General features: G+C 39.1%; 1 protein-coding gene across 21 annotated transcripts in view; it reads right to left on the bottom strand.

Moving 5' to 3' along the window:
* Window positions 1–24734, bottom strand: part of MLIP (muscular LMNA interacting protein) — a 293059-nt gene that overhangs the window by 137217 nt on the left and 131108 nt on the right. For 15 of the 21 annotated variants that reach the window (XM_067753439.1, XM_067753446.1, XM_067753450.1 and 12 more), the window contains exons 2-4: window positions 21667–21822; window positions 19627–20019; window positions 3699–5258 (exon numbers count right to left, since the gene is read on the bottom strand). In XM_067753439.1, the coding sequence (XP_067609540.1) occupies window positions 3699–5258; window positions 19627–20019; window positions 21667–21822 (2109 nt within the window). The remainder of the gene's footprint in view (window positions 1–3698; window positions 5259–19626; window positions 20020–21666; window positions 21823–24734) is intronic. The other 6 variants (XM_067753451.1, XM_067753456.1, XM_067753459.1 and 3 more) reach the window with 2 other exon arrangements.

Here is a 24734-nt window from a genome sequence, read left to right as displayed (position 1 = left end):
AAAATGTATGAGGTTTTGATGTAATGGCCATCCCAAATTTCCATCTGGAACACCATAATAACTCACTAGGAGAAAAATGTAAATTATAATGAAGGCAAAAGATATTGGGAACCCAAATACAACTCCATAGATTAATTTTCTGATATTCAGGTTTTCCCAAGGGGAAAAAGTGTCTCAGACAATATACACATTGATCAAAGAGCCATGGGAGCAACATTCAGGGAGACACCCATCCTGTCTAGGACCATGATTCTAATGTGAAATAATATTTTTCAACCATATCTGAAATCAAAATATAGCCGTTATACTAATAAAAGCAGATTCAGAACTTTAAGATTCTATCTATGAGAAAGAAACATCAAACATACCTTATACCTGAATTTAGCTCAGCCTAAGCTAGCTGTTCCAGTTCATTTTCATATCAAAGGACAGTAAGGCCAGACTTGGAACTAACATCTTTCAAGCATTGATGTTTTAATTTGATGGCTATCTGTATTCTAGGACCTCTTTCCTTTCAGGATCTGGCACTGAGTGAAGCTGATCTAAATCTGAAACTCTTTGACTTCAATGAGGGTCCTGTGCTCAGATTAGCACCACAGTGGAACGAGCCAGACAAGAAACAGTCCCTAAAAGCATATAAATTCTTTGATATCCCAAAGCTTTTGTCTATTTCCTCCTATCAATCTATAAAGTAATCTTAGCAATTTAAACAAAACGAGTCAAACATCAAAAGAAACTGCGATAAGATTTATCTCTTCCAGTATCCAACAGTGTCCATTTTACTGAACTTTTTACACTCAAGGTACAATTCTTGCAAAGAATAGTTATATATATATATATATATATATATATATATATATATATATATACATATACTGATTTTTTACCTACAGAGATAACAGCAAGAAGCAAGGAGGAAATAAATATGACAAATATGATATATATATGATAAATATGACAAATATGTCTCGAGAGAAACCAATTTTGCAAAAGTTATTATAAATTTTACCCATTATAAGAAACATTTTTTCTGTTCAAAGGAACAGATAAAAATGGATTAGTTATAATCATTCTCCATATTTTCATACATGTTCATCAAATTTAAGAAGTATTTCTACAAGTTGAACTTTATTAACTTGGATATAAAGAAAATAAGCAGAAAAAATAAAGCTAACACTGAAAATTCTTCAATATTGGGGGCAGTAAATGAGCTGGGGAGGAACAGGTCTTCAAAAAACTTGATTTTAGGGCAAAAAAGGACTTCATCAGAAGCCGCTCTGGGCTCACTCTTTTCCAACTCTCCAAAAATGGGACAAAACATGAACAAAACAGAGTGAACCACAAACAGAAACCCTCTAAGAAACCTGTGGAGTAACACTACTTTTCATAGAGGTAAAGAATAAGTGTAAGGCAGTATGGTTTAAGAGACAATTGCCAATAAATTCAGGAAAAAGTAATGTTTAGATCACCAGGGGTTTTTTTTCAATACATTACAAATGAATACCATAATCACACATATGTATTGAAAAGATAATCACCAGGTCATTTCACCTCAAATAAATCATATTTTCAAACTTAGAGTTAGAGAGAAAGTTAGATTTCCTCCATCCCATTTGCTTTGAAGTTTAAAATACAAGGACTTAATAATCTTGAAAAATACATTTTAAAGTGATTCAAATATTATACAAATTGATAATTCTAATCATCATTTCATTCCTTCATAAGAATTAATAAATAAGGCTAAAATGATAATTAATATGAGTTATTGCTTTGTAGCAATAAATCTCAGTAATAAAGAACATGGCTTCAGGAATCAGTAGATTTCAATTAATATAAATGTCAGCTCTGCCAGTATAAGAAATGTAACCTGGGCAAGTTATTCACTGAACTACAGTTTCTTGGTATACAGAATGAAGAAAATAATATTACCAATCTCATATGGTCATGACAAAATTAACTAACACGGTCCCTGTTAATTAAATTTTAACTACTTTGCTTAACTACTAGGATAGTCCTTGACTCACAGAAAGTATTTGATATCTGTTACTGTAATTATCATTACTATCATCACTATTCGATGATAAGGCCAATCTTCTTACATGTCCACATATACTCCTCTGGGATCATCTTCTGTATATTTGGTGGAGTTGTTTACCATTTCTGAAATGCCACCTGCTTTCCTCTTCATTAAGCTAAATCCTAAACATTTCTGACAGGCCTGACATTTATGATAACTTCCCTTACTAAACATATCCCATAATAATATTTCTCTTATACTGAATTCAGTGAACTCTTATACACAATCTGTATTACGTTATATTAATATTGCCTTATCCTTGTTTTCTAGCTTTACTGTAGATTTAATAACTCTCTATAGCTTCTCCACATTATATATATGTATATGTTGTTTTGCTGAATAAAATATACTTTTAAGATAAAGGATTATTTTCCTTAAAAATAAAACACATCCACAAAAAAGCTAGTATGGTGGTGGGCATACAGTAGATGTCTAATGCATGCTTTTTAAGTTGAATTGTACTGTAACATATTAACAGCATCATGTGGGCTGTTTTATCTTTTCCATGGTAAGTTCATCATCCCAACAGTGACAGAGTTGAATACAATCTCCATGGAACCAACTTGGACGCTCTAAAATGGTGTTAATTCAATGCACTGAACTGAAAATCCAACCCCCCTCCTAATACAGACACTTTCATAATTTTATTTCATTTATAGAATACTGACTGAATCCTAAGTGTCTAAACTCCATATCTTAAATTACATGAGAACAGTTGGGAAGCTGCTACACTCTAGGGCAGAGTTACCTTCCTCCAGGAAAAAGGAACAATGAATGCTATGGGTAACTCCTTCAAATGTTTCCCTTCTCATATTAAAGTAAATGCTGATTTCACATCCTTCCTCAATGGGTCGCTTCAGAGCATTTAAAAGTCAATACTTCTCCTCTCTTAACTTTACTTCCCTCTACCCAGCCTGTCCATCCTTTCTGTATTTTATAATCATTAAGTATTCAGTGTTCATAATAAATCAAATAATTTTCACATACAAAGGAAATTTCTATTCTCTTTGCCCAACATATATATAGCTAAATCCATATTGATTTAGCTTGAGGTGTATGGAGAGCAATAAAGAAATCATCATGGTGGAAGGGGAAGAAAATTACTACTAATAAATAAATGCCAGTAAAGGAAATAGAAAGTTGTCAGATTGTCTGGGCAGTTATATGGGGCTTGATAAATGATAATAGTCCATTTTACAGTAATCCTGTCTACTATTTTATCAGTACAGGATATTTTGATGGATAATAGGGTCCATGTTATTAAAGAATCAGAAATGTATCATATTCCCAAATTCCATCTAACTGCTCTAAATTCCATCTTCGGGATCAATAATATAACTCATATTATGCCTGGAAAAAAATGCCCTTGGAGCCACAGATATAAAAGGTTACCATAAGAGGATTTGCAACATCAAAGAGGCTTTCAGAAACATACACAATTTTAGACCATTTATAATTCATCTACACATTCAAATATACCAAATCTTAGATCCCCTTGCACTATCTCCTTGTAGGAACAGAAAGAATATCATAATTGATGATTTTTCCCCTGAAAAAAAAATGATTCCGTATTTCAAAAGAAACATGCACCATGCAACGTGCAAAAAAAAAAAAAAAATACCTTGTGTTTCTTATTTTCAGGGCCTGTTGACATGGACAATGCACAAGGTGAAATCAGCTCGTTGGTTCTTGTTAGAGAGATGGGAGGTGATGGGGATGAAACAGATGACCTGTGGTCAGATATGGAGCTTTCGGATTTCCCAAGTCTTGAAGGCAGGGTAAGATTTGGGTGCAGCGCTGAGGGACTGAGGTGGCGCACCTCGGTGGGCGGATTAGCACGAGGGAGAGCGGAGCACCCCAGTTGGGGAAGAGAGGCAGAGCCAGCTCTGGAGACAGGGTGTGGGGGAGGAGCTAAAGGCGTCTGCCCCGGGCCAGAGAGAGGTGCTGATGCTCTCTTGGATCTGTTTATCAGGTTTGAAAGAGCTGGGGAAGGATGGTAGCATTTCTCTGGAGAGGGGAGCCTGGCTCTTGGGTTAGTGGGAGGAGACACCGAAGACGATGCCGACGATGCTAACGTAGAAGGATGTGGGGAAATATCCCTGGGCTTTCCTGGGCCCCTGAGGTCAGCATCCTGTCTGCCCTTGGAAAACAAAGGAGAAAAGCTTGGAGGGACAGGAGGCAGACCTGTAGAACTGGAGGTACTGGTTTGCAGCTGGGAAATCATTGGGCTGCTCTTTAAAGAAGTGGGGGATGGCGTTTTCTCTACATTCAAAGAAGCAAGGCTGCTACTGCCCTGTTTCGGGGGAGAAAGGGAGGATGCCAGAGGAAGGGGAGCAGCTTTAGTGGAAAAAGGGAAGGGAAAGGATTGCTGGCTGAGATCAGAAACCTGGTTTTCCCTTTGCTCTGGAGACGCCGCTCGCAGGGAGCAACTTGAGAGGGATTTTTTAGGCGTAGGAGAGGTTTGTTTAATTTTTTGATCGAGTGTGAGGCTGGAAGAAGCCAGGGAGTTGAGAGAGAAGGTGGGACAGGATGCCGGGGAAAGGGGTCTTTGGTGAGAAGGGTTGGACTTGAGGATGGCAGTTAGGAGGGAAAGCCGGGAGGGCACTGGGGATTTCACCCCTGACGTTGAGAAGTTCCCGCTGGATGACACTTCGCTACAGACAGTGGAAGAAGAGCCGTGGAAAGGGGAGGGGAAGGGTTTGGGACTCGGAGAGAGTGAGTGCGTGACGATGCGGACCGGGATGTAGGAGGCTGAATTCGACTTCAGAGAAGCACCGGAGGGCAGCGAAGGAGAAGAGGTTCTCGGACTTTCTCTGGGACTAAGGACATGCGAGGTGACAGTCTTCTTGAGGACTTCAGACGTCAGGCCAGGTTTTTGCTGGACTGCACTTGGACTGGATGAGTGAGAACCTGATAATTGAGCGGGATGGGGGAACTGTGACGTCGAGGACGTGCCCTTCGGTGCAAAAAATGGTGCAGAGTGAGCGGAAGTTTGAAAGTACATGGCTGTTTCTTCCACCAGGGGCCCACTGACATCCAGCCTCCTCGGGTGGAACTCCTCCAGGACAGAGGCTCCGGCTAGGTCGACTGGGACAGGTGGTGTTTTCTGATTAGTTGGAGAAACAAAGGAGAAAGCAGGTGGTTTATAGGCAAGCTGCTCAGAGGCAGTGGGAGAAGTTAACTAGAGGAAAGAGAAATAGACAGGGTCATAGGACATCATTTGTGAAACTGTCAAAACATTCTTGTCACTTGTGCATTTATGCAAACAGTCTTATTAGTTTACACAAAAAGAGGCCCTTAAAACTCTGAGAAAATGGCAGAAATTCTGTTTTGCTAATGAGGCATTGCTTTGAATTTGAAATAAAATATAAATAAACGGTGAACTCTTAGATACTATAACTCATTTATTCTCCAGAATGAACATCAATATAAAATTGTATTTGCATGTCTCCCTTTGGAAGATAATTCATTGACAAAAATCTAAAAGAGTTATCTTCTTTTGGAACTGTGTGATTTGAAAAGATTTAAATCACCGTCAATATAAATTTCAAAATGCACTTTGGAAAAGGAAATAGGTTTTCTTCCATTGCAAGAATATAAACCATAATGTAATAATAATGACTACAATCCTTAAAAACTTTACCACACTTTGAATGTTAAAAATTTTAAAAACTTGGACTACTCCTACATATTGTAAACCTGAAAATAATGCCCAGAATTCAAAAGATGCAGTGCTTAACATCAACATAACTGTAACAAACTGAGAGACTGAAAGCCAAGGCTGAAACAGAGAGGGAGTTTTAGCTTATGAAAAATATTTTCCCTAATTACTTGCCAGAATGAACAGTTAATAAATGATGTGAGTTATGTTGGAAGGAATGAATAGATACTCTTTCATATGGAAAGAAGCCAGAGTACATTATCTTCTTTTTTTTTAATTGGAGTATAATTGCTTTACAATGTTGTGTTAGTTTCTGCTGTAAAATGAAGTGAATCGGCTATATGCATACCTATATCCCCTCCTTCTTGGACCTCCTTCCCACCCCTGCCTCCATCCCACCCATCTAGGTCATCACAGAGCACCGAGCTGAGCTCCCTGTGCTATAGAGCAGTTTCCCACTAGCTATCTATTTTACACATGGTAGTGTATTTATGTCAAACCTAATCTCCCAATTCATCCCACCCTCCCCTTCCCCCACTGTGTCCACATGTCTGTTCTCTATGTCTATGTCTCTATAGGTGCCCTGCAAATAGGTTCATCTAATCTGCCTGAAACAATGCAAGCCACCAATCCCACATCAAATAAAAAGAAAATAAAGAAATATTGTATCACTTTCAAGAGAAGCTAGGGAGAGCCTGTAAAATAACTGAGTAGCTCTCTTCTTGCCCTATTTTTAAAATTATCCAGTACTTTAAGACAAATACTGAAATTATAAATGATTCTAAAGCCAAATCTTTTAAACAGAGGTTTTCCTTTAAAATTATTGATTTGAGTCTATTGATCCATAAGAGAAAAGAAAATATTTGTACCTAATACAGAATTTAGGGAATATCTGTTATTCAAAATATTAATTTGTATTTATTAAGTTATATACTTAATTTATTAAGTTATATATTAAGTTGTATAATATTATATACATTGCATTACATAGCAGAAAAGTGTATGACCATAATAATTAAACTTAGCAAGAGCTTCATTTATAAACTCAGTAAAAGATATTTCTTGATTTTGCTCTATAACATGTTAAGAAGGTGTCCATCAGACCTAATGCAAAGATTTTCATATCATAGAGTTTTGAGTTCTAAAAATATTTAAAACTGATAAATTCAAACAACTCACCCCAAACTTCTAAGTTTCTGAGCAAATGTACCCAAAATATTCTTCTCTTTTTATATGTAAATTCATTTGTGTATTTGCAACACAGAATTCTTGTCACATAAATTATTTTTGAATAATTTTGGCATGCAACCCAGAATATCTGAAAATCATCAATAATTGAAAATCAAACAGAATTCAATCAAATTGAAAAAGAAAGCTTAACAATTCCCTCACATAAGTTTTGCTTGAAAACAATTCACTTATCCAGTATTCGTAAAACCAACTCATGTGTTTAGCCATAAGTAAAAGGTCTTCTCTAATTGTTTCCTATGATTGGTCTGTCCTCATGGAAGGAATGAAGAAATTTCGAGGCTATGTACAGTCTCTTTGCATGCTATGCCATAACTTTTGTTATAAAAAAATTGTAAATTAATAACAGCCACAAAAATTCCATTACCTTTTCAGTCATGTTTCCAAATAACTTCAGTTTATATAACAAACTCATTAATTCATCCTGATTATCTATCAAATTATCATGTTAAAATCTCAGGACTGTGATTTTGAGGGTCTCATCAGAGGAAAAGACTGTTCCCTCCAATTTCCCCAAGACTATGGCTTCTAATTACCAAACATTCTATTACACGAAGTCATATCTTACCTAATATAAGTAACTCTTAATTTTACTGTACTTTCTAATAGCTTATCATTGAAGAACTCCTAAGAAAAGTTCAAAGGGAAAGATTCTGAAAAGTCTAAGAATGTTTTTTATTATATTTTCCTATTTGATGTATTAATAAGCATTTGCAATATGTTTTTTTCTAATTTGATGTTATCCTAATTTATACTAATATAAAAATGTGGCACCATATTTTTATAAAATTTCCAGGAGAGGGGAATGCATTTTTTAATGAAAAAGATTCATTTTCCTGAGTTCCTCTTATTAATAACTTTAAAAAAAGAGCGAGTAAAGACATGAATAATTTTATGCAGGAAGAAAGGATGGATACCTGTCAAATGTTCAGTCAAGTAGCTCGAAATAGGCCCTTTATTTTAGCTCTTTCCTGTAAATCCCTTACTGATGATAATAAACTTCTCTGATGATGCCTACAAATTATATCAATCTTTTCATCCTCTCCCATTAATAACCCCAGCTCTGTTCTCTAGGTTCTCTAATTCCTTCTCTCTCAAACCTGTTCTCTGTCTTCTCCACCATTTATTTCTAACCTGATATTTGTTGATGTCTTCACTTCAGACACCTCTCTAAAATTACCGCTATGTTCTCCAATCCCCAGCCCTCTTCTGATTCCTTGAGCCCCCTTACCACATACCTCCTCCAAAATCATTTTCAAAACTCTCTTCTCCTAGAAAAACTATCCTGAGCTCTGAATACATTCACAGTAATCTCTGTAACAGAGGATGCTTACAATATTCTGCTCTCATCAAGTGGATGGTCTTAATCCTAAATCCATATTGGATTCTGCATAATAGAGGCTATCAGTTATTTTAACAACCAGTCTCTGTAGTATAGCTGCCTTGTCACTTTAGTCAATCTCAAATTAACTGCTTCTCAGCACTATTCACAGTAGCCAACACATGGAAGCAACCTAAACGTCCATAGACAGAGGAATGGTTAAAGAAGATGTGGTATTATATACAAAGGAATACCACTCAGCCATAAAAAAGAATGAAATAATGGCATTTGCAGCAACATGGATATAACTAGAGATTATCATACTCAGTGAAGTAAGTCAGAAAGAGAAAGACAAATACCATATGATTTCACTTATATGTGGAATCTAAAATACGACACAAATGAACTTATCTATGAAACAGAAACAGACTCACAGAGATACAGAACAGACTTGCAGTTGCTAAGGGAGGGTGTTGGGGGAGGGATGGACTGGGAGGTTGGGATTAGCAGATGCAAACTATTATATATAGAGAGAATGGATAAACAATAAGGTCCCACTGTATAGCACAGGGAAATATATTCAGTATCCTATGGTAAACCATATGGAAAAGAATATAAAAAAAAAAGAATGTATATATATGTGTAACAATCACTTTGCTGAAAAGTAGAAATTAACACAACATTGTAAATAAATTATAGTTCAATAATAAATAAATAAAATTAACTGCTTCTGTGTATATTCAGTTTTTCCTAATGTGTCCATGAGATTCCAAAACATCTGAATAAAAATGAAAATGTCTGATCTGCTGCCTGATGGTCTGAATAGTTCCCAAGATTTAAACCATGTTGGTCCATATAGTTGTGATCTTTCTCCTGAATCTGTACAGTTTCTGCAAGGCAGAAACTCCTGATTCTCCTTTGTCCTTGCATGCAATCATTACATTATATAGCTCCTTGGCCTCCTAAACAAACCTGCTGATCTGTCCTCTTCTCACTGATGGACACTTGCAATGTGACTGAGCAGATTCTCAGCCTTTCTTACCTGAACAATTTAAGTCATCTTTTTGGTATTCCTATTTCTAGTTGCACCCAATTGCACCTATCTTCAGACTGACCTGTTAAAAATCTAATCAGGGCTTCCCTGGTGGCGCAGTGGTTGAGAGTCCACCTGCCGATGCAGGGGACACGGGTTCGTGCCCCGGTCCGGGAGGATCCCACATGCCACGGAGCGGCTGGACCCATGAGCCATGGCCGCTGAGCCTGCCTGTCCGGAGCCTGTGCTCTGCAACGGGAGAGGCCACAGGAGTGAGAGGCCCACATACAGAAAAAAAAAAAAAAAAAAATCTAATCAAAACACACCGATGCTCAAGATGTCACCAATACTTTCCCACATCTACCAAGAACTCAAGATGGTTCCTTCACAACAGAGCCCCTCTCCTCCTAGCCAGTCTCATCTCCCTCATCCCCTGCTATTTTGCATTTTAGGTTTTAGAAATACTTATTTAATCTCAACCTTCTTGCCAATATTGTCAACACTCTAGCCATCTTGTTCTTTTGCTAATCCACTTGGCAAATCATTATTCTTAAATCAATTATGCTCCTAGACCTAGTCTACTTAAAGCTGTTATTTTAAAAATATAACGGAACCCAGGGCCACTGCACTTGATTTAAGAACTTGTCCTGTACAAGGGCACCAGCTGAGAGTGGGGCTGAACTTTCCTACACTAAGCAGAGGGGGTACCTTTTTCTAATTCACACATGGGCTGGGTAAGGCACTGTAAATTGGTGTCATCATAAATTTAAGGTCTATAGTCTCAGCTGGGCTGTGTACCACTCAGCTTTTTTGTGGGTCGTTTGGGATTTTTTTTTTTTCTTTTCTTATATTTTGACCTCAGCTTCCTCTCCTGTTCTAAACAACAGCCTTCCACAAAGTTAGCACTCACTAACCCTTTTCCCAGAACCTCCCTCACTGTGTGCAACAGATAACTGAGATTCCTTTTCTCCAAGGAAAATTATGATTACTGGGAAAATTAAATTTTTTCTAGACCTATTCTTATCCCCTTTCCTTCATTCTAAAGAAAAATAATGTCTTTTCCCTTTTTAAGAGTAAATTTCCCTCTGTACTCGGAATCCCAGCAGCTCTTGCCTTCTCAGGGATCCCATTTCATTAACTATCCCCTGTATGCTATGTATTCATCCTTTTTCTTTTTTACTGGTTCTCTCATCCTAACATAAAGCAGAATACTTCCCATCATTAAAAAGATAATAATAACTATCATGTAGTAGACTGTAAAAATGTCCACATTTTTCTACTCTTTTCATAAGAAAGGCAAAGTCCTTTTCCTCATTCACCCTTTAACCTCACCTAGCCATATGACTTGTTTTGACCAGTGGGATGTTAGCAAATGTGATACAAGACACAGTGGCTTGAAAAGCACTTGTGCATTGGGGCTTACTGGCTTGCTGAGTGCAGAGCATCACCACAATGTAAATGAGCCCAGGCTAGTCCACTGGAAGATGCCAGACCACATCTCATCTAACCAACCACCAGACAGCTAACCAGCCAGCAGCTGACCCAGCAGCCAATTGCAGACCCGTAAGTGAACCACAGCAAAGATCAGCCAAGCCTGACCCAGAGCTGCAGAACCACGCAGCTGAACACAGCCAAATTGTTGACCTGCAGATTTTTGAGCTAAATAGATGGTTGCTGTTTGAAAACACAATTTTGGTACTGTTTGTTAAGCAACAAAATCTAACTGATAAAAACACATGCACACACGTGCACCAAGATCTGTGGTGCTTGTAAATACCCTAGTTACAGGTCTATGTAGATTTCTTCTCAGTCACACCTTTCCCTACCATCACTGTGTTGATTTACTTACTTATTCTGGCCAACACACCCTAAAATGACTTCTCAAACAGCCGCCCCCACACAGACTGCCTTAATCCCCTCCTCTTAAATGTAGATGGAGACTGTGACTTGATTCTAGCTAATAGAACCTGGCAAAGGTGAAGGGATTTTGCAAATGTATTTAAGGTTCCTAATCAGGTGACTTTAACTTAATCAAATAAGAGATCCTCCTGAGTAGGCATGCCCTAATGCAATAGGGAAGAACAAATCTGACTCCATATTGGATGTGTTTCTTTTACTTTACCCTGTGTATCTATTGCTTTAGCTACAAGTTAAGAATGTTGCCTATAGCCTGAAATATGCAGGATAGCGCATTCTCAAGGCTCTAACCTTTAAAGGTGTAACACTTTTCCATTCATATAGAGATAAAAAGTTGCAGAACAGAGTAACATCTGTCTTGAAGGTTTATAGGAACATTGTGACCAGACCTACAGACCTATGTGGACAGCTGCAAAAACAAAGGATTCCAACACCAAGAAGTTTGCAACAACTAACTAAACCACCTCCCCTTTTTAGATAAAAGAAGACTGAATTCCAACTCAGGGAAGCTGGTTCCTTGGGGCACTAGTCTGCCATCTTCTTGGTCTTCTAGCTTTCCAAATAAAGTCACTATTCCTGGCCCCAACAACTCATCTCTCAATTTATTAGCCTGACATGCGGTGAACAGTACGAGCTCAGACTTGGCAACACTAATAAAATGAGCCCTTTAAAAGAGGGTCAGAAAGCTGGAGATCAAGGTAGCAGCTTTAAGAAGCAAGCTGCCATGAATTCTACAGCCTCAAGGAAATGAATTCTGCCAATAACATGGGGGAACTTAGAGGCAGACCCTTCCCTTAGGAGAGTTTCCAGGTGAGCTGAACTTGACATCTTGATTTCAAACTTGTGAGACCCAGCTCAGCTGTGCCCAGGCCTCTGATCTAAAAAACCCTGGAGAAAATAAATAGGTGTTTTTTTTAAGCCACTAAATATATGGTAATCTGTTATGCAGCAATAGAAAAGTAATATACTTCCCCTGACTTCTTAACAGATTTTACCCCCAGCTCTTCTGCAGAAACTGTTATCACCAATATCTACAATGGTCTATTTTTTCCTAAGCCCCTCAGGCACTTGAATCCTTTATCTCTTCTGATTTCTCTACAGAATCTGACTTGCAATCTCTTCCTCCTTTTCAAAACTGTTTTATCTGTGGCCTCTATATCATCTCTCTCTCCTAGTGTATTTCCTAGTATATTTGATGAGCCCTTATCATACTCCTTCTCTTTTCCACCCTCTTCTTGTGTGTCAGTACTTCCCTGTCTGTCCTCACTGTCTGGAATGCCTGGGCCCTGTTCGTCAGCCAAGAACACTTTTACTCATCTTTCACATTTCAGCTCAGACAATGTGAACCCTTCCTGGTGATCCAGGATGATCTAGGTGTCCTCCCTCTAGACGCCCCACTGTTCCTTGAACCTGTCACCTTTCATTGGCATCATTTTCAGGTGCAATTGTTTTCCAAGCTCCTTGAAGGCAGGTACTAAGTTCTTTTAAAGTTTACTCTCCTAGTGTCTACTGTCTGGCATGTTACCTTCATGCAGGAATGAGGAAATAAAGTGTCAAGTGGGTGTAGGAACAGAAAGCCAGAGAGGAGGGTGTGGTGTCACATCCTGACACCTCCCTCCACAGTGGCATCATCACCTCCCTCCACAGTTGGCCCCTCTTATTCTGCTCCAGACTCTGGGCATGAGGGTGGAGAGACTGATGGCTCTTAGATCCACAGGTCTGTCTTTTCCTCATCAGCAAGACAAATATTTGAGTTCTGATACCAAAAGTCGGGAGTCCCTCCTTTTAAAAGTCTTCCTCACCCTTCTGCTGAAATTGTCAAAGCAACTTGATTTTCCATAAATGCACTTCCTCTGCCCCTCGGGCTATTGGTACAATTGATCTCAACCAGAAGAAGCAACCAACGACCAGCGAGGCATCACAGGGATTCTGCCAGCATCAGAGCAGAGCCAGGGTCCCCCACTGAATCAGAGGAACTCTCCTTGGTGTGTCCAGTGTCACTCACCATGGACGGTGACAACGTAGGTTGAGTGGGTGGAATAGGATGGAATCATATACTCACCCTAAACAAGAAAGGAAATGGGGAGTTGGCAATGGGAAGAGCGCTAGAGAAAGGTTTTTAAAGCAATAAAATCAGTTGGTCAGGGGTATGTATATCAATTAAAAGAATGAGGGCCTCTACATTTTTTTTTTTTTTTTTTTTTTTTTTTTTTTTTTTTTTGCGGTACGCGGGCCTCTCACTGCTGTGGCCTCTCCCGCTGCGGAGCAACAGGCTCCGGACGCGCAGGCTCAGCGGCCACGGCCCACGGGCCCAGCCGCTCCGCGGCACGTGGGATCCTCCCGGACCAGGGCACGAACCCATGTCCCCTGCACCGGCAGGCGGACTCCCAACCACTGCGCCACCAGGGAAGCCCCCTCTACATTTTTAATCATCTCACCTGCCTCAAGGCAATTATACGATCAAGTGGGCCCAGCCAGAATCTGCGATACTACTTGGATGACCTCCCACCTGCTATGCAAGGCAGACTCCTGTTTTGTTTTCTTTGCTGCTGGGCCCCATGTAGCTCTGCTCTGCCTACAGTTAGGAAGTCATCCTGCTGATGGGCATGTACAAATGACTTCCTTGCATTTTAATAGAAACATGCCATTTTTCAGGAACCTGTGTCTCCAAGCTAGTCTTCTCAGCAGTTAGAGTAGCAGAAGACTAGCAGTTAGCAGAACTAACATGGAAGTTTAACCTCCCAGCTTTTTTCAAAGTCTTAAACCTCTAACTCCCTAGGCCCAAAGCTATGGACAATGTGTTTTAACAGGCAACATACAAAACAACAGCCAAGCTATGAGGCTGGAGTCCTAGGCTGTCTTCCCTCCTCTAATATAATTTTTCTCTGCTGTAAATTAAGAGAGTTATGTAATGATGTCTGTTCCCTATTTATATGGCAGTGTCATGGGAAAAGGAGGATCATTCATTCATTCATTCATCAGATACTTTCTTAGTACCTATAGTGTCTCAGGCATTGGAGTTAGGTGATGCAGACAGAAGGCGAGAAGATTTTTTGTCATCACAGGGCTCACAAATCTACTGGTGTAAGAGAGACGTATAAAAGCTACTCTGATACAATGTGCTGGTATGAATAGGGTATTTCACTATAGAACAAAGGCCCACGACTATAAAAAAGGTTTCTATGTCTGATGCCCTGTCCAAATAATTTGTTGCAATCTCTTTTCCATGGATCCCTAAAATCTAGGTTCTTAATTAATATGTGTGCCAATGTCCAAATTTCCCAGAATTTTTTGTACGAGCCTCCTCTATTTGGCCACCACTAGTTCTACTGATCTTATTTTTTGTGTCCTTTCTTCCGTTCTGACATCCAAGCTATGTTTGAACGAATATATAAAATGTTTCCCTCCTCCCATGTTCCTTAACCTGTGCCCCCAAACATGCTGCCATTTCCAACTTTTTAAATACACTGAATCATTCCTGAGAACACTTATGGGTCAGGAACTGTTCTAGGCCATATATTTAATCTCATTTAATCTTCCCAAGGAAGGTTGATAGCATCACCCCATTCTACAAATGAGGACACTAAAGTTTACGACCTCAAGTAACTGCCCAGAGGAGTGTGACCATAAGTTACCAGTCTCATTTTTGCTTTTTCATACCATCTCTCTACTGTGTGATCTCCCTTTCACTACTTATCCATTCCTCAACTTGATTTCTGCCCCATCACCCCACTCACATTGTTCCCATCAAGGTCACCAAATGACCTCCTAAGTCCTATATTTAATGGACTTTGAAGGCCCTACTTTATTTGGCTTTGTTTTGTATTTTATTTTAACTTGCATTAAATTTATAATATTTTCTATTGTGTTATATATTATATTATTTTCATAAATCATATTATAGAATAATATTTTAGTAGAAGGTGCCAGGCTGCTCTTCTAGAGCAGAGCTGGTCACATGCTGGACAACCCCATCCCCTCTCCTAGAGGAGGAGCCCAGAGGAGGTGTGTGTCCAAGCAGGTAATGGGACCAGACTCTGGGCTCTAACCTGGGAGAGCAGAAGGGCTCCCATATCCCAAATTGAGACAGCGGCCAGGTCAGACCCCGCATCCCTAGCCCCATCCCTACACATCTGGTTCTAATAATAATCATGCAGGAGAGGGTCCCCTCCCTTCCTTGCAGAGGACACGCCTCCCTGCAGGGACCCCTAGTGCTTCACCTCCAACTCTATCAGCAAAAGGCCTTTTGATCCTTCCCTTCCCTTTGATCTTGGCCTCTTGATCTCCTAGCTTCTAATCTTCTCTAAATCAAGCAGCAGCATATATTAACCTGGCTGTCCCACTTGGCAGAATTACTTGCTGCAGGACAGTAAGAAAATCTGTCGTCAAGGCAGCTAGAAAATATGAAAGTACAATATTGGAGAGGAAAGCTGCATTCTCCAGGAGGTCTCCCGGCATAAAACAGGGAGAACCATATGATTCCTATGTGATAATTCCATGTTCATTCTCAAAACATGTCATGCCACCCGAACGTTCTTTCACGGTTGGTATTTTGTATCCCAGAATGGATATGATTGATAACAGATTCATTTGAGTTTTAGAAAGAAAACATTACTGAGCTACGTTTAAATTATTGATTAATTAATTAATGTTTATATAGTTTATGTATTTGGCCTCATTTATAAACTACTTTTTATTCGAAAGTCTCTTTAGCTTTCCCTGCATGAAACCCCTCTCTCCAACTTCTTTGGTCCCCTCTCAGCCTCCTTCTTTGGCTTCTCATCTTTCACTGGCCCTTTATACTTGACTGCGTCCTGCGTTGTATCTTGTATCTTCCTGTTTTGCATTATTTCCATGAGTAAACAGCTCCATTCTCATAGCTTCAGCTCATATAGGAAATACTTCCAGTCTCCCATCTCCCTCTTATGTCCAGATTCATATTTCCAGCTTCTTTCTTGATAACATTGCATTCTGCCACCAGGCATCTCAAACTCAACATTAGATATGTCATCTCTTCTTATCCCTTCCCAAGACCTGTTATTCTTTCCTCAGTTAATGCCAACATTCATTCAATTTCCTTGGTTATAAATTTCATTCATCACTGATTTTTGTTTTCCGTATGTGGTCAATGAACAAATCCAGTTCATTCTACCCCCACAAAGTCCCTCTTTTTATTCCCACAGACACTGTCTTAGCTCCAGGCTTTATTGTATGTCTTTCAGACAAATCATTCTGTTTTTATACGTGTATATTCACCTCTCTTTTAAGTCTAATACTATCCCTAGGAAAGTCAATTCTTAGCCATCTACACCAACATTCAAGACATTAACATTCAAAAACATTACTCTTTCCTTTCTGAATTTTATTTGAAAGGCTTTTGATTCAACTGCTTATATTATACAGTCTTTTTAATTTTGACTTACACTTTAAAATTTTAAATTCTTTAATGATTTTTAACATAATGTACTTTTGTTTAAACATGCCACCTCAGCAAAAGTATTTGGAACACAAAATACACTCAACCCAATATTTATACTGACTTTGTTCAAGATAATATAGTAACCACTATAGAGAAAAAAGTGTTTAATAAAAATGGGCTTAACGTGGACCTTACCTCTAAAAACTTTACAGTCTGTTAGGTGAGATAAGGCATGAACCTAAATAGTTATAATACATGCTGGAATAGGATAATTGTTATAGAAGATGTACAGAAAAAGCTACCAGAATTATATTGAGGGAGAGTTTGCTTTCACTGAAGGAACCAAAGCAGGCTTCATGAAGAAGTCAATATCTGAGCAAGGACTTCAAAGATGTGAATTTTTAAATATTTATGCTTTTCATACACCTTACTGAACCTCATGTATATGCAAGACACTCTACTAAGTGCTAGAGGTACAGAAATGTACAAGGGACAGACCTTGACTTCAAATAGTTCTCAGTCTAGTGAGGAAGAAAGATAAAATCCACCATTATAATCAGGTGAAAAGGAGTTATATTGGAGATTTTCTAAAAAGACTACAAACTACAAGGAAAATGACAAAGATATAGGAGAGAAACTAACTCGTCTTCAAAGGGAATGTCTCTAGGAAAAGGTACTGCTTGGGCTGAGCTTAGAGCATCAAGTAGCTGTGGCCACATGTAGATGGGCTGAGAAGAGAGAAGAATCACACACAGAGGAATCAAGGACCAGGGATGCAAAGGTATGACGTGTATACTTCGAAGACAGTTCAGGAGAGCTGAAGAATAGAAGTACCAATGTGGATAGAAAACGACATCTAGGCTAGGTCATAGAAAGGTTAAAGGTCAGACTAGGAGCTAAGTAAATTTTTTTTAGGAATAGCTTCATAAATTATTCCTGAGTAACTGATAGTGATAATATATAGACAATTCTGTACATGGATTCATTTTTACCAGGTGGACCAGAAATAATTAACTACATTTCTGATTGAAAAGCTGATGTTGTTGGCATCAGGTAATCCAATTATGGGATAATCTTTGGGCTTTTTACACTAAGCTTCGACTACTGACTGTACTAACTTCTCAGAGTGACTTCTTTAATGCTCTGGCCATTTCTGTTTAGCTTACATTTAACAGTCATCTCATTTTCACTTTTCTTTTTTTTAATGTTTATTTCATGAAGACCGACTATTCATCACTCAAATGGATTACTATAGGAAATGGAATCCGGAACAATGGTTATTCCCAAACATTTCAGGACCCAGTTTTCCTCCATCTGCAGTAATCATAATGCTCATCCACCACTAATGAATTAGGCTGAGCTTTGCCTTTTCATTTGGAGATTTGATACCATGAGCTATAACCTACTTCTAACTAACTGATTTTGGCAAAAAGATCCCAAATGTGTGTTTTGTCTCTGGTTTGCCCTCTGTATATTTGGTCACATGAAAACAAAATAAATGACCAACTCAGCAGAAGAAATCTATCAGTTGGGGAAAAGAGTAAATTGAAAATCCAAACATTGCTTCATTAAGAATACTTTTCTTTATTTATATTTGGTATCACCATGTCTTCAAAGGCCATGTTAAACTACACTCCACACACTATGGAAACTTCCACATTGCCAACTTGCTTATTTCATCATCTTTCCTAAGGCAAGAAAGAAATGTTTAAGCCTACCACCACTTACTGAGAATATGTTTAATTATATGATTAGAATATTCCCAATAACTAGCTAAGAATAAATTTCAAGAAGAAATAAATGTTTTAATCCAATAGACCTGGGTGGTGCTACCCCAGTGACAGTCTTCTATCACCAAAAGACAGCATGAGGATACTGGATGCTTGAGGGTGACATAAATACATCATCAGGAAGTCCAGTGAAGGCTGCATAAATAAAGATAAGGTGGCACCAAAGATAAGATGCCTACGCTACAGTTTTGCATAGGTCCTAGTAGTACCAAAAGGCCAACTCAACAATAAAAATGTTCTCCCAACTACTTTGGTATGCTTGCAAGTGCCTGGTCTAGCAGATTCTAAATAGAACATCTTGGTACTGACTCATCCTCATTGTCACAGGGAGCTCTGCACCCATTATTTACTCCCAAAGCCAAGCCAGTCTCTGCATTCCTGACATTCTATGCCTTGTCAAAGTCATCTGATAACTTCATGACAACAAATAGCCAGTCATCCTATTTTTTTCCCTTCAAAATCCCACCCTCTTCACCCCCTTTCTTTCCTGCCGTCACAGCTATGAGTCTTCTCCTACTGTATCAAAGCCTTGACACCTTAAAGGAACCATTCAATCTTGCTGCTAAGCTTTGGGGTGGGATCTTCTCCCCAATTCTCTGAGGCCAGCCCTGCTTCTGGTGGTTTCCAGGAATACAGTCAATATTTCCCTGAAGTCACACAGGAGGAAATGATTTTCCTTACACACTCTTAATTCCTAGTGTATCCTTTTACTACTCTTTTACTAGTTTAAAAGTAAAGTGTCTGCATCCAGTTGATGTCTTTTTGCTGGATCTTTCTCATCTCTGAAATGTGCTTCTTCATGCACCCAGCCCACCAAGAACTCTCTCCTAAGAAATTCCCTGTACTGACCTTCTCCAAGAATTTTCAGAAGGAAGGGTTAATATTCCCCCAAATCCACTCCAGCTAAGTGTTTTACATATTCTCTTCAGCCAGTTCACGGCATAATTGTATATAATCCTTTTCATCTTATGAAATTTATTTCTTTTGAATTTATTATCTGTATTTACACTGTGATGGTTTATGATCTTGGGATTTTCATTTTTTAATATCTCTTTCCTTGAGAGTCTTGTACACCTTGCTGCCTTGAATAAATAGAAAGGTCTTTGCAGACAAAGGGTATGAAACATTTTTTTTTTTTAATGACAAGGAGAAAAACCTACCGGCCCATGTTTTTGCTGAGGAGCCATCCCATGAGGCATTTCAGGATGTGACAGAACCTGGAGGTCTGCCCCCCGAGTTTTGGGGCGTACCACATCAGAGACCAGACTGGAGGAGATTGCTAGAGACGTGGGCCGAGCAGCTGTGGTGCCCATCCCTCCTGGGGGGCCTTGTTCACCTTGTCTGCTTGGAGCTTCATCTTCCCCCTCAGAGTCCACAATAAAAACATATTCAGCTTTGAAGAGGTCACTTTGCTGCATTCCTTGAGGTTCGTTTGCTTTAAATCCCCTTCCTTGGGAAGCCTTGTCCTTGACCTCTAAAGGATAAGTCAATGTTCCTCGGTCTCTCTCCCGTTGGCTCCCAACATTCAAGGTCAAGTACTCATTGGAATCAGACTGCAATAAATGTAGAGACATAAAAGCATTGATGTTGCTTTGGTAAATGCTTTTTTGCATGTACTCTTTCTTAAAACCTTAATCTGCTTATAACCCCCAAGGACAAAAGTTTTTACGAATATATCTAAAAATCAGGTTGGCATAGGAGAGATTTGGGTTGAAGCTAATGGTTTACTTTTACTAACCCACTTGTTTGTCCTGGTCCAAGCCCAAACAATTTAGGGCTCAGGATCAAAGTCAGCAAAACCTGTTTTCAAATAAATCCTGATATGACTTTTTAAAAAGAGAGGAAGAGAGCAATGTTTTCCATAAAGACATTCACAAAACAAATGGGGACGTGTCATGGGTTTAGTTAATGGTCAAGCAAAACTTGTGGCTGTGTAGATACCATTGCCATCTGTATCCTTATCTTTGGAGACTTCAGAGATCTGCAACCAAGATTGATTCATACATCTATAGTCCCACACTCATAGCACCTAATCACAAAGGATCCCATGAATACATTATGTGTACTTGAGTACTGTTAGGGAGAAATTTCCCAGAAGTGCTTTATGTGGCATTCAGAATTTCTCTGAAATAATTTGGTCCCAACAGTCTTTGAAATAAGATGACATTGTAAGTCCCAGGTTATATATTACTTCTTGCTAGATAAGATGTTTTCATATAGACGAGAATCAAATAATTTTATCTCCTACAAGTTGGCTCAAAAATACCACAAAGTTCCCCCAGTCACATTTTATTTATAATAAGATAGTATTAAAATACATTTTAAAGAGAAAAATTTTTTACCCAAAATGTCACTACTTAACACAAGTCATTTTTAGGTTTTTGTCTGTTTTAATTTCTTTTTCAGTCTTGGTGTCTCTTTAGATATGTACAATCAGGGTATAAATACAACTTTATAATCTATTGTATCACTTAATATTGTAAGATTAACATGTTCCATGAAATTACATAACCATTATAATTATAACTTTGTCAAGGTGATGTATTATCATATGCTTAGCTTTTCTCTAATTGTTAGATATTAGGCTCCTTTTATTTTTCTCTAATTATTTTCCTATATAACACTTTTTTTTCCTCTGTACTATTTCTCTGGGATGCATTTCCAAGAGTTTAAACATTAAAGGGTTATACACACGTTGTATGACTGTGGATAAGGGTTTTCCACCAAAATTGTACAAATTCACCAAACTAGCAGCAAAGTGTGAGCCTGCCAACATATCCACAATTGCCCCAAATTCAGATATTACACTTTTTTAATGTTGCTAATCTGTTACACGTAAAATAACACCTTGCTGTTTTATCTAGTATTCTTTAAAGATAAATTTAAACTTTGTAAATATTTTGTTTTTATTATTTTAAGATACATTTGGGAGGGGAGGTGTCAGGAGGCCGAATATATCACGTGAACAGCGAACAAAAGGATATCAAATCAAAAGGGTTGAGAATAATGTATTGGAGAGAACCTGAGATTTGATAACACTGAAGTTCCTATTACATAGTTATATTTTTAGCCAATCTTAGATTTCCCAGTTGTCTCACTTTAAGCAGAGAAAATAAACAACCATACAAATTTGCAAGTCATTATGATGGATAATTTAATGTTAACTGCTTGATATAAAAAATAGTAAAAAATAATCCTACCCTATTTACAGTTTCTGGAGTCTTATCACTTGGTTCCTCAGGAATTTTAACAATGAATTTAGAGGTGTCACCCAACTGGGAGTGGGTTGGTAGTCTTCTGACAGTGGGGACAAATGTGAAGATCAGAGGTTTGGCTTCAGAATCACCAGAAGAGACCTATGAGACACGTAATAAATTAGACTTTCAGTCTTATCAAAGGTTTATTTTGACTTTACTCTCTACATATTATATTTATCTCATTTATTTTGATAAATTGCCTATTGTCCTATGATCATGTGTATGGTTGGCAAAGAGAACATCTATTAAAATATTCATAGTTTATCTGACCCTTTTTTTGTGAAAATATTTATCGGAGAAAGAAATACAACCCAAGGAAGATCCTACTGTAGGACATGGCAACAGAAGAGCAGCTTGGCAAGTTGAGCTGCTGGAATGTTGCAAGTTAACATGGATAAAAGTTAATTTCAAAACAGACCAGATGCTGTGTTTGTGATGACCCCACAGAGGTCAAGGACTTTTATCCATTTAACTCTGGGTTAGCAGGTTCAGTGTGACTCATAATCACCAAGCATGTGTGAAACTTCTGACATATATCATGAATGAGAATGCTAAAATGTGAATTGCAAATTGAAAGTTTACTTTTCTTGCTGCCAGGATACCAATGCCTCTTCTCGAGGATACACCTTCTCTTTCATTCATTCAAAAACCATTTTGTTAAGCATTTGCTGTGTGACAGGTACTCAGGAGCTAGAGATATAACAGCAAATAAGAAACAGCCAATAGACCAGTCACAAGTCGGAAAAGCATACGCACAGAATAGGAAGGGAAAAGCGATAAGGGATACCTACCCAGTCTGGGAAGCTCCATAAAACGCAGCACCTGGAATTTAAGTCCTAGTAAAAAGAAAGATAAGGGTCTTCCAGGCTGAGGAAACCAGCTGAGTAAAGGCATGGAAAACAGCACTGGGTGAGAATCAAGCTTGAGTCCTGTCCTTTTGACACTGAGAACCATGTGCTGTAGATTGGGAATGAGATCGTCTCATTAGCATGTCAGATAGGTAATGCTGGTTTTATAAGACCCAAGGCTAGCGATCAGGACAGAAAGCCAAGAGTAATAGACGGAGGACTAAACGGAAAGGCAGAAAGAGAAGATGGTGCTGGAGATTTCTCTTTTGAGACGTTTGGGTGAGAAGGAGGAAGAGAGATGGAGAGTAGTTAGAAAGGAAAGTCCAGTCAAAGAGGTGCCCTTGTTGGTCTGTAACAGGATAGACGTGAAGACGTCTGTAGACTCGGGGAAGGAACCAGTAGGAAGGAAAGTGGAGCAAAGTCCTGGAGGAAGCAGGCAGTGTAAGCTCAAGCAACAACAGAAAGAACATGGCCTCTTCTGAGAATGGAGAAAATTAACGGAGATACAGAAAAGCTCTGACTGTGAGGCAGTGAGAGAAGCTGGAAGGTGAGGGGACTCATTTGGTACGTAATCCATGTTCATGATGCGATCAGCCCCATCTAGTCAGAGGGAAACTGCCACACTGCCACCTCCATGCCTCTGTCACAAGAAATGCAATAGCCCCGGCAGGAACCCCCAGGCTCCTCTCCCTTCAGGTCGTGCCACCCTTGTGTGTCGTATCTCAACATGCCCTTTAAACCCGATCACATCAGCTGCACGAGAAACCCAGCCATCCGTGTCTCTGTGTGCAATGCACACCCCTAGTTTTGTTCCCTTCTTGTACCTGTAACCGAGAAGGACCCTATGAGGTCTTCCCAGAATAGATCCCCACCCATGTCCTTCACCTGCTTTTTGCCTGTAGAAAAACTTTAGTGAAAGAATAAATTTAATCAGGGAAGTGAGAAAAGGCAGAAAGAAAGGAAAACAGTCAAGCAAGACAAAATAATAACTTTAGCCATTAAACAAACTCAAGGGCATTTAGTTCTTCCTCAAGGACTATGGATAATATTCTAAGCCATGTCCTTTGAGCTGTTTTGCAGCTACTGAAACCCTCACCTGGTGGAGGAAGTTAACTGTTTGCTGCCCATAAGCACATAGACCCCATACCGGTTGGAACCAGAAGGCTGATGATGCTGACTCTTAGTTACCTCACCACCAACCAATCAGAAGAATGTCCATGAGCTGACCACACCCTGTTCCTTGAACACTACCCCCTCCAGGGCGGGACACACAGTTTTGCAGGCATTAGCCAACTGTGGCCCCCTTTGCCTGGCAAAGCAATAAAAGCTAGTCTTTTCTACTTCACCCAAAACTCTATCTCTGAGTTTCTATTCAGTACTGGTGAACAGAGACTGAGTTTCAGCAACATAGCATGATCCAACTCTTGGAAACTTTTCACCATACACTTTCTGGAATTCAGGCAGTTGTCACACATCCCTCCACATCCTTAACCTCTTCTCTACATGTTCTGACTCTAACTAAACATGGTTCCTGCTGAAGGACTCTGCTTCCCAAGAAGCTCTCTGTTTCCTCTCACACTGGGTGACCCACCAGAAGTAGGCTAGGTATCCTCTGTGCACTCTTTTCTGCTTCCAGACCATTCTTCTTCCCTCTTACCTACAAACTTCCAGGTTTGAAGCTCCTGCCATCCACAAGTCTACACCATTCACTACCTCTTCTTGTTACAGCCATCTGCCCACCCCCAAGTCAAACCCTTCTTTCTTTGAAGATTTACTTCTGGGGTTAATTCCACTCCTTCTAACACCGCACTTTTTATGATACCCAATATGCTATCCCATGGGTAATTTTTCTAATAGCGTATTTCACTACCTCTACTCTTCCTTGCCCTTCACATCCTTAGCAACAACCAGTAGCCACAACACCACCATAATTTCAGGGTTTTTTCCTTCTCTGATCAACACTTCTTTTCTTTCCACACCATCTCTTCAATTCTGGACTCCAACATTTCTGGGAAACCACCAAAATGAAAGTCTACTGATCCTTCCAACATTAAGTTTTCCCAGACTTCTTTTTTTTTGGCCAGGCTTAATGACCGAGTTGACCACAACTCCTCTTGTGCATGCCCTTCAAATACCTTACCTTCTCTCACATCACCATCCACT

The sequence above is a fragment of the Pseudorca crassidens genome, chromosome 10, assembly GCF_039906515.1.
Source record: "Pseudorca crassidens isolate mPseCra1 chromosome 10, mPseCra1.hap1, whole genome shotgun sequence".
Classification (NCBI taxonomy): Eukaryota; Metazoa; Chordata; class Mammalia; order Artiodactyla; family Delphinidae; genus Pseudorca; species Pseudorca crassidens.
Note: the sequence above shows the minus strand (reverse complement) of the source record. Positions and strands in the feature narration are given on the sequence as shown.